The 11,423-nt window shown below is 37.0% G+C and overlaps 1 protein-coding gene across 2 annotated transcripts in view; it reads left to right on the forward strand.

The window, feature by feature from the left end:
- LOC138173638 (transcriptional repressor protein YY1) overlaps positions 1-10,026 on the forward strand; it is a 41,558-nt gene extending 31,532 nt beyond the window's left edge. For both annotated transcript variants that reach the window (XM_069103685.1, XM_069103686.1), the window contains 3 exons: positions 1,220-1,378; positions 2,396-3,858; positions 9,454-10,026. In XM_069103685.1, coding sequence (XP_068959786.1) covers positions 1,220-1,378; positions 2,396-2,578 — 342 coding nt within the window. In that variant the 3' untranslated portion in view covers positions 2,579-3,858; positions 9,454-10,026. The remainder of the gene's footprint in view (positions 1-1,219; positions 1,379-2,395; positions 3,859-9,453) is intronic.
- The last annotated feature ends 1,397 nt before the right edge of the window (positions 10,027-11,423 follow it).

Genomic DNA, 11,423 nt, shown 5'->3' on the forward strand with positions numbered 1-11,423 from the left:
GGCAAGGAAGTCATAAAATAGGGAGTGAAGATGTGTAAATTTAGCTTCAGCAAAATCATGTATTATATAACTCAGTACTCACAGCTTATGTTTCTCAGTCTGACTTCACTGAATTGATGTTGAGATTTGTAAGTGGGAAAGGACTTTGATTGGGATCAGAAATGAATATGGAATTTAAAATAGTGTTGCTGAATTTCTGTCATCTCATTTCTTTCAGAGATTTTTAAAAAGCTCTTAATTTCCCAACTAACTACTTAATAGCCAAGGTGAAATGACTTTGGTTCCTCAAAACCTCCAACCTCAACTCTGCTCACCATATACCTTTTTGTCTGGGAACTGCTTTAATGGTTATTTATTCTGTCCTTCTGTCATGATGTTTTATCATTTTTCCAGTCACTCCATTATTTGGCAACAACTGCAGAAGAAATTGTAATTGACACGCTTCTTAAGCACCACATATCCATTAGCCTCAACATGCATTGCATTGTCTGCCTCTCTCTGTTCCTCGTGTCTCACAGAATCAATTTCTTCTGTAGTTGCCATTCCTTGGAGACCCTCTTGCTTCTTTCTCTGTCAAGAAGGGGAAAGAGGCAAAGAGAGAAGAAAGAGGGAAGTAGGAGATGGAGAATGACAGACCATACTTTCACCAAAGACTATGGGGCCCACCAAAGGTATTGGTGGAGTGCCATCATTTTAATTCATTTCTTTATCAGTGCTTCTTCCTGTTAATATACTTTTGTAGACAGCAGATTTGGGAGAGACAAAGTAGACTAGATAGAGAATCAGGAGACCTGGGTTCTAGTCCCAGTTCTGCCACAGATGAGCCATGTTGCCTTGAGCAAGTCACTTTCCTTCTATGGGCCCTAGTTTCCTCATTTGTAAAGTAAAAAGGTTAAACTGCATGATAGCCTTTTTGGTCTCTTAACATTCTGTAATTTTATCTTGAAATGTTTTATTACATTTGCCATTAGAGAAGAGACTAGATCATAAGCTTTTGAAACCATTGATCTTTGTAAAGTAAGTTATACTGTAATTTTTAAGTAATGTAAGAATTATGGGTTGGAAAAAGTGAGCAGACTTTGAGAGAAGTTTTATGTTAACGCTGCTCATTTTGGTTTTGTTTTGTTTTTTTAAGTTGACAGTAGTGACTATCCTGATAGGATTTGAATAGTTAAAGAATTTAAGGCAAAAATAATGAAGTTTTTCTCTCTGCTTTAAGGGATGCTCAAAGATGTTCAGGGATAACTCTGCCATGAGAAAACATCTGCACACCCATGGTCCTAGAGTCCACGTATGTGCAGAATGTGGAAAGGCTTTTGTTGAAAGTTCAAAACTAAAACGGCATCAACTGGTTCATACTGGAGAGAAGCCCTTTCAGGTATAGCCAATTCTTTTCTTCTGTCTGCTTTGCATAGTACTAATATTAAGTGGGCTGGATGGTAGCATCATCAGTATATTGTATATATTCTGAAATAAACCAATAAACATTTTGTATAATTGTATTGGATAGCTGTGTTGGAATCATGTAGTATCAAATATTAGATGTGATTTAATAGTGTTAACACCCAGATGAACCATTGTTTGGTTGGGGTTTTGTTTTTAGCATTTATCAGTTGTAAGGGTGACCTTAGTTTTTTGTTTGTTTTTCTTTTGACTTCATCTATAGTTAGCTCACAACATTTGACCAGGTATTTGGGGAAAGGATTACTAGGGGAGAAAAATAGCAATCTTCTATGAGAGGGAATCTAGTTTTGTCTTTGTGCTATGGTTTAGGAATATTTAATAGTTTTTCAAGATGTTATTTAAGAATTCTTTTCTGCTGTGTTTCTTATTAGGATCATAATAAATCGTTTATGGTTAATTAAACCAATTAATTGTGTGTGGACATGTATTATATATACATTTGTATATTAATCTGTAGCAGTAAGCTTAATTTTTGTTTCCTTGAGGTTATCCTTAATATGGAATTTAATATAATAAATAGATAAATGTACTTTGGAGTAAAAGGCAGGATTTCAATCCCTTGAGATCTCATATTAGAAATTTTTATAAAACTGCTAAGGAGCTTGGTATAATTTAGTTTCAGGATGCTAGGTAATTTGGTAAAACTCCTGCCAACTTGCCAGATAGTCAAACTGTGCTTTGAATTAACATTCAGATTGGGCTACCTGTACATAATACAAAATGGGTCAGTTCAGTGTGATCCCTGTGTAGGGATCATATAATCGCACTAGAGAGTAGCTGTGTATAAGACAGTGGGCTATAGAGAGATCTGATTTCCTTAAAGGGAGAGTAAGCTACCCCCCAGAGAGAAATGGAAGTTTTGCCAGCCCATCTCCCAGGTAACTGTCAAAGTTGCTGAATAGTTTTGATAATGTGGTCTTTCCTCTGACAGTGCACGTTCGAAGGCTGTGGGAAGCGCTTTTCACTGGACTTCAATTTGCGCACACATGTGCGAATTCATACTGGAGACAGGCCCTATGTGTGCCCCTTCGACGGCTGTAATAAGAAGTTTGCTCAGTCAACTAACCTGAAATCTCACATCTTAACACATGCTAAGGCCAAAAACAACCAGTGAAAAGAAGAGGGAAGAATGTTCTCGAACTCGAGAAGCATCTTACAGGAGTATGATTGGAAATAAATATGCCTCTCCTTTGTATATTGTTTCTAGGAAAGAATTTTTAAAAAAGAATTGAATCCTACACACCTAAAGGACATGTTTTGATAAAGTAGTAAAAATAAAAACAAAAAAACCACAAAACAAAAAAACACACAAAAAAAACTTTTAAGATGACGTTGCTAAGATGCTCTATCTTGCTCTGTAGCCCAGTTTCAAGAACACGGTGTTTTTGTAAAGCCCCAATAGGAGGCTGATTCATGAACTTGCATCAAAAAAGACAATTCTTTATACAACAGTGCTAAAAAAAATTGGACTTCTTTTCACATTCTTATAAATATGAAGCTCACCTGTTGCTTACAATTTTTTTAATTTTGTATTTTCCAAGTGTGCATATTGTACACTTCTTGGGGATATGCTTAGTAATGCTATGTGTGATTTTTTCCAGAGGTTGATAACTTTGCTTGCAGTAGATTTTCTTTAAAAGAATGGGCAGTTACATGCATACTTCAAAAGTATTTTCCTGTAAAAAAAAAAAGTTATATAGGTTTTGTTTGCTATCTTAATTTTGGTTGTATTCTTTGATGTTAACACATTTTGTATAATTGTATCGTATAGCTGTATTGAAATCATGTAGTATCAGATATTAGATGTGATTTAATAGTGTTAATCAATTTAAACCCATTTTAGTCACTTTTTTTGGAAAAATACTGCCAGATGCCGATGTTCCGTGTAATTTCTCTTTGCCTGTTCAGTTACAGAAAGTGGTGCTCAGTTGTAGAATATATTGTACAGGCATTGACTTTTTATTAACACCCAGTATGTACATCCCATGTAATAGAAAGGGCAACAATAAAATAGTGGTCCTAAAGGAAGAAAATGGCAGAAAATGATCTGTAAGCACAGTCTTTTTTGTTTTTGTCCAGAATAATAATTCTTGAGCCTCCCAGAAATTAGAAGCTAAATAAAGCTACTCAAGTTTCCTTTACTTTTGCATTTAATTACAGTGATTTGTGATGAAAGCGGTGCCTGAACTTTACAGACCATTGTATATTTAAGATCTGCCTAAAGTCAGAATAGGTAATGGACATCTTGGGTTAGACATACTTGAGAGCTCCTCAATTCAGGATGGTTGAATTGTCGTTGGTGATGTATTTGTTCTTTCAGCACCCACCCCTGCCATGGCAAAGCCACTCAATGAAGCTGTGTTGACAGTGATCATCCTTATGTGCTTTGTCGAGGTAAGATATTCCCAGTGGCATTTGGGGGCTGCAGGGGGGTTGGGGGGGGGGGTGAGGCAGTGCACAGAAGAGATTGGGTTACTCATTACTCCATTGAGGTTGTATATTCAAACCTTTTTTTACAGCCTTGAAGTTGCCTTTAAGGTCATCAGTGAGCCTTTGAGCCTTCCCCTTAATGTATTTGTTTCTCCTGTAGAGGAATGGACTGTTTCTAAGCCTTTGTTCCTCTCTCCAGTAGAGTCTTTCAATGTTAGTTTCCCCATTGGTACCAGAGAGTCACTGAAGAACTGGTAACCTGCATGCTTCTGAATAGACAGTGAGTGCAATTTTGCAAGGTGACTATCATTAGACTGTTACAAAATTGTACTCAGGGAATATTTTACCTCTCATGTTGTAGGTATGATTATAATCTCGGAATTTTTATTCAAGGAATAAAATTAAGTATCAGACACATTGAAAATATTTTTTACAAACTGCCACAATACAGTAAATTCCTTATCCAAACAGCCAGATGCTTTTTTTCTATGTCAGTGCTTTTATGAGAGACTGAAACAAGTAAAGTAGCTGTTATCAGTGATTTCTTTATTGAAAAATAATTTTTAGGCTATATCAGGGTTAATTGATTCAGTCCATCTATCCCATCTCCTAAACTTTCTACATGTATTGTCCCATAAAATAATCATCACTTAGACTTTCGCAGGGCCTCAGGGTCATCATAAGTGCCTTCTGAATTGTTAAGAAAGGTTAGGTTGATTTTAGTATTTTGGTGATATATGAGAAATAACTGTGTAGACTAAATGGATTTAATTATGTAATTAACATTTTGCTTCATTTACAATCGCTAATTGATCCAAGCCTATCATAATACTTATTTGGTGGTCATTTAAATAATAGTAGTGGTTGTCAGGTGGTTAGGCCCTATAAAGGGTTCATGCTAGCTAGATGATTAGTGAGAACAGGAAAGAACTTTAGAAACCTCTTCCAGTCCACTTATTTTATAGATGAGGAAATTGAGGCACAAAGAGAAATGACTTCCCTAAGATCACATGGCAGATTTTCTCTCTTAGTCCAATGTTCTCTCCACTTTAGGAGAAGGGATTAAAAATCTCAGGCAGCCACCTTTGACTCCTAGGTTGCATGTTCTACACCAGGTAAAAGTTAATCAGTTAATCATACCAGTGGAAAAAACCTGGGCTGCAAGTCCAGAGATGTGTTAGTCCTGGTTTTGTCTTATTCACTAGGTGACCTTAAGGATATCACTTCTGCTTTTTGAACTAGAATTTCCCCATCTATGAGATAAGGAGGGAGGGGGGTTGGAACTTGGTGTTCTAGGTTCCTTCCGACTTTGGAGTTCTGTGTTCCACAATCCCATTCCTCAGCCTTTCGAGATACATAAGACTTTACTGTATTTGGCAGTATGTGTAAGAAGTAAGCCCTTGGATGGATTTCTAACTTAAAACTGTGTGCTGGCACACATGATACTATGCTTTGATTAGACTTGAGGCACAGAGTCCAACTTATTAATGTAATATAAAATGGTTCAGTGTCCTAAGGCTTATTTGTGTCTGTGTGAGATCATCAGAATTCCAACTGAGCCACTAGTTTGCTTTATTTTTAAATCAGTTAAATTTCCATTCATCAATCCATGTAATACACTGGAATCTCACCATAATTGAGACCAGGTTGCACAGAGATCCATCTGCTAATTATACTCATTAGAGCTCCTTGGAAAGGGGGTCCAAGACAGGCCCATGTTTATATAAAGCAAATCTCTAAGGTAGACCTTTTTTTCCTCTGTGCCTTGTTAACCCCTGGGCATGTCTTGAACCATCTTTTCCAACCAACCCTTCCTATTCTCATAGCCTCCTTTCACACTGTAGTCTGTTCAAATTTATCTTGTCCATTTGGAAAGTATGAATTTTTTTTTAGGAAGTTTCATGTGGGGATTGGTAGAGATAATATAAAGGGATTACAGCAACAGTTAAAAAGTGATTGACAACCTTGAAAAATGTAGTAGTTCTTTAACTTTGTTGATCTTGAATTTTGCTGCTTATGTTTAGATTTATAACTTGCTGAAAATACTAAAATTGTTAAAGGGCTTCTGACAATAGATTTGAAGATTTGACTTGATTTATGATAACCCTCATTCATTATCTTATCTGTAAACAGATATAAATGCACATTTCTAAGCTATGTGACTTCAGAGGCAGGTTACAATTCATCAAATGTTTATATTTTTTAATTTCTGGTTAGTTCCTGATTTTTTGGACATTGGGGGAGTCTGTCAGTCCAGAGAATTAGTCTCTTCAAAGGTGACAAAGTTCAGATGATCAGACCCCAAAACTTGAGGAATTCAAGAAAATGATTATCTGTAATTTGTCCCTGTTGCAGAAACTGGAATAATTAGAAGGGCTTGTCTTAATTATTGCAAAAAACAAACCTGGAAGCAGTTTTAAGATTTGGTCTACAGCATGACTAGGTAGAGGTCCTTTCTTATTCCTGAATATATAGTAAGAATTAGATTAGCAAATTGATTTGTATGCAAATGATTCTGCTAATATACTTTTTGGAGTGTTTCTTTAGAAACTCATTAAATCCTAATATGCCTGATTATGTGCCAGTATACTGTACTAAGCCTGCTAGAGATAGAACAATTAGTAAGGCTGTGTCCCTGTCCAAAAATCTTAGTTTATTGTGAAGAATGAATGGGTACACAAGAGAATATAAATTAAAGTATGAAAAGTGCCTAAGAGGAAGATAAAGAGCTACTAAATAAAATGTGGGAAAGGTCTATTAAACTGTTAGAAGGGTTTGAATATTTTCTGGGTTTTTCTTTTTTTCCTCCTCTTACTAACTAGCTTGGTATTTGTAGGTCAGGTATAAGGTAATCTTCAACCCAACATGCCCAAGTCTATGACATTCCAGGCATATTAGGATTTGCTGAATATTTGTTACCAAGTTTGAGACAGTCACTTTGAACACATTTCTGAATCTAGAACCTTTTACTGATCTAACTACTTCCACTACAGGCTTATTCCTATCCCTACCATGTTCTCTTGGCTCCTAGGGAAGGTGGCAGTAGCCCAGTTTATATGATCTTTTGTGCAGTACCTGAAAATTTCATCTCTGTTGACCCCCATGGAGAAAGGGATTGAAACTCAGAGGCCATAAGTAAAATATTTAACAAGTGTCAAAGACCTGAGCTACTTTTCTAAGATGCCACTTTGGCCTGAGAGCCTTTTTCTTATAAAATAGGCTATTTCTTCCTGGTTCAGGCAGCAGCAGACCAAGGAAAGACTGCATGCCTATGTTCCTGTCTTGGCTTTACAAAACTGATGATGATGCACAACCTAGACTGGCCAAAAACTTTCAGTCTCCCTCTTCCAATACCTTCAGTGTCATAGGGAACTTAAATATTGAATAACTGTTAAAGCACCTATCATGTATGTCCAAAGTATTGTGCTAGGTACTGGAGGGGAGATAGACTGTAAGAGAAAATGAAGGGACATCTCATCTAAGCCCGTCTTGTTTTAATTATTGAAGGCTTTTTATACCACTCGTTTTGGATTAATGGGACAAACACCCATCACGTAGATGAAAATGTAAGGTACAGAGAGGTGAGATGTTTTTTCCCTAGGTTACATGAGGAAAAAGCTGGGGTTTGAACCCAGATCCTTCTGACTCCCAAGTTTCTGTTCTCCACATTGTAGCATATCCAAAAGAGACAATTCATACACAAATATGCATTTCTATACAAAGTATGTGTAGTGTAGGATGAAAGGCATTATAAGTACAAAATACTTTTCTAAGGAGGATCATACAGAGTTGGGGGCATGTAAGAATTCCTAGAGGAAGCAATATTTGTTACCTGGCTTTGAAAGTATAAGAAACATTCCAACAGAAGGGGCTATTAGAAAGGTGTAGGAGGCATTAGCCAAGGTGTAGGAGCTGGGAGGAAGTGCTACAATAGGCAGAAGAGATGAAGTAGTTCATTTGGGCAGAAGAGGAGCACACACAGAAAGGAGTGCCATGCAATGAGAATGGAGAGGTAAAGAGTACCAGAGAGTTGGAGGGCTCTCAGTGCTGTACTGAGATCTCTAGACATTCATTAGGTAACAGGGAAGCATGAAGGGGCAACATGACTAGGTTTATGCTTAAGGAAGGTGGCAATGAGAAAGATGGTGGAGAGGGGAAAGGATGGGCGTACAAAAGCCCTGTTAGACTACTTCAGTGTTCATAATTCGAAGTAATCCTTCCACCTATGTTGGGGTTATGAGCACAAGGGGAAGTCAGAATGGAAGTACTAGGTCCTTGTGTAGTTTTGTAGAGAATGGAAATGGGTATACTAGATTCAGAAACTGCCTGACCCAGTTTTGTTTTTAAACAGGCCTGAGCTTAGCCTTTAAGAGTCTTTAATGCCAATTACATTAAAGTATACCAGAATTCCTTAGTAGTCAGGGGATTCAGTCAGCAAACCTCAGGCATGTAGAGCCTTATTGGAAGGCATCCTGGATCTGGAGGTGAAAGGCCTGGATTCAAAACCAGACTTTAGCTGCTCTGATCTTATGTTTTAAATCTAGATGTAGCAAATTGTTAAATTCTTAACTTTCTCTTGAATCTGGTCAGTTTCACATATAATTCTCTAAATAGACTACCCTTGAATATGTTATAATACTTGTTTGAAAGGAAGAAAATATGTATCTGATAATGAATGCCTCAGAACATCTATGATTTCAGCCATGCAGTGGCAAGTATCATTGTATTAAAAAGAGCATGGACTCCGGCTAGGCTAAGAAGACTTGTTTTGAATCCTAGTTCCACCACTTAATAGCTGTGTGACCTCAGACAAACTATTTGTAAAATGGGGATGTTTGCACAACCTACCTCACAGGGATGTTGTGAGGAAAGTGTTTTGTAAACCTTAAAAGTGTGATGTAAATGAGTTGTTAGCCCTGTGGGTACTCCTCCCACACCTGCGGATCAAGTAACAGCTGGTCTCTAGGAGCTGCTGCGGCCAAAACGTTAATCTCCTATTGGCTAAACCTGGTGAAAAGAATATGCACTTAGCTAGGCTGTTCCTCAGACTACAAACACAGGTTCTGAGAACAACAAAAAAACCTGTGCCATGATAAAGTATTAGAAGAGGACTTTAGTGAAAGACTAAAAATTAATTGCATAAAATTATCATTAAATAATATATACATGCTATAGGGAGTTTGAGGTTTGGTTTTTGGGGTTTTTTTTATGAGGTTAGACTTGTTTTGGGGATTTGAGGGGGATTTTTAAAAATATTTCCTACTTACAGTTTATTTTTATTCGCTATTAGGATCACATGTAATTTATCCTGTTAAGAGAACTAATAATAGAAAAATAATAAAACTTGAGAGAATTCAATTTGGTTTCATATATGTCCAAATTTGGACAATTTCAGAAAACATAGCTTTTGTCTGGACCCAATGTAGCAGTTCTTTGTCATTGTTTTATAACTTAATGATATGCAAATAACAAGTGTAGTTGCATGTCTAATTACCTTGAAGCTTTAAGTCATTGAAATTCCAAACCAGAAAAAAAATGACTGATTTTTTTTTTCCACAGCCTAAAAGGTTTCTCCTATGTTGACTACATTTCATTCTGTATAGAAGAAATTACAGGTCAAATCTGTAAAAGACAGCATTTGAATGTTGAGTAGGATCTTCATTAATTTCTATTGGGTGACATTTGTGAGTGCCACATGATGTGTCAGGATCAAGGAATGCACTTTTTTCGTTACTGAGGGAAGGGGTAACTACTGAATCATTCAACAGAATTTTTCTTCGAAATCTGGAGGCTTTTATCACCTGGAAGTAGTAATGGTTTGATTAGTTAAGCCAGGTCATGGAGAAATTTCATTTTTATCCACTTTCTTGTGACTACTACAGGCCACAATTCAAGGACTTGAGCGGTGCATCTCCTGTGCATTTTTCCTTTAAGCCATTTCTGGAATTTTCCTTGGTTTGTCATTAGCTCATAGATTGTAGCTGCAGAAATACTATATTTGAAACATCTGCATCAAGCATTCAGATGACTTTGCATCAAGAGAAGCATTTAGCTATGACTCAGTTTTAAGCATCAAGCATGTATAACCTGGCCCTATAAAGTACAATAAAGAAAGAATGTTAAGATTTTTAAGGCCTGTAATTCTCATTTGTTCTTTAATCATCTAATCAACCTATTCTTTTGCTTATTCAAATTCATTTGTTGCTAAAATGTGGATCCAAGTGCTAGATGGGACCTTGGGCAACTCAGAGCTAGTCATATAACCTTTCCTAAAAGGTGGTAATTCAGCTTCTGGTTGAAGGCCACCAGGGATGGGCATCTTACTCCCCATTCACTCTCCGTTCACAATTTTTAGAAAGCTCTAAACTGTTTACCCTAATTTGGAAAAATCTGGCTCCACAATTTAAAGAATAGTGGATTTAGGGACAGATAGTACCTTAGAATTAATCTCATCTACTTGAGTCAGAAAGATCTGATTCAATTCCAGCCTTTAAAGTACCAAGTAAATTAGTAGGAGAGCTACATTTTGAACCCAAATCCATTGCCTGTTCCACTGTTTAGAAGAAACCTGTCAACCCTGCAGTTGTCTAGACTGGTTCCCTAACCTTAGTTTAAGGTGTCCTTGATTTGCATAGGCAAAGAAACTCTAGCCCAATTTCCTTTATTAGTGGTCAACAAATTGTTCCTTTGTGGCCAACCAAAACCTTTCCTGCAGAGTTGAGTTAAAAAAAAAAATAATTTATTCTGGAGAAGTTAAGAGTTTTATTTCTAGGCTCCCTTGTACGTAGCTGAAAATTTCCGTACCTCTAGAGTATGTCCTTGTAATCTTGTGATACAGGATCACATGATTAAAAATGAGGACTTTTGTAGGTCTGCAAGCTCAGTATGAGTCAGTAGTAATGACAGCTGAGAGCTAAAGCAGTAAAACTTGATTGAGAGAGGTATATTCAGAATTAAAAGAAGGAGTAGTACTTCTATAGAATCTGCTCTGATTCAGCTACCATTTCCTGGAATTTAACACTTGGTTTGGGGTGTTTTAGGAACAGCATTGCTAGGTTGGAGAATACCTTAGAGGCAAGGCAACCTGGATGGTAGAGACTGACATTCTCGCCATCTGAACCTGAGGATGTTTAGTCTGGATAAAAGTTGAGTTAAAGAGGATATGACATCTATCTTCAAGTATTTAAAACACTGTCCACATGGAAGAACCCACAAACACGTTCTGCTTGGCCCTTGAGGGCAGAAACTAAAAAGCTTTGAGTTGCCAAATTAGCAATGAATTGCAGAGGCAAATTCAGGCTTGATGTAGGATAACTTTCCTAACAAATGGGGCAATCCAGAAGTGGAACAAAGGTTGCTTCCAGGGGTAGTTATTTACCCACAGTGGAAGACTTTAGGAAAATGCTGAATAACCAATAATAACATTTATTCAGCACCTACCATGTGTCACACACTGGGGATTTATTGAGTTGTTTTAGTCAGATATCTGACTTTATGACCCCGTTTGGGGTTTTCTTGGCAAAGATACT

The sequence above is a fragment of the Petaurus breviceps genome, unplaced genomic scaffold (genome assembly GCF_028583685.1).
Source record: "Petaurus breviceps papuanus isolate PSGF00001 unplaced genomic scaffold, PetGlider_PUasm1.0 63, whole genome shotgun sequence".
NCBI classification, from domain to species: domain Eukaryota; kingdom Metazoa; phylum Chordata; class Mammalia; order Diprotodontia; family Petauridae; genus Petaurus; species Petaurus breviceps.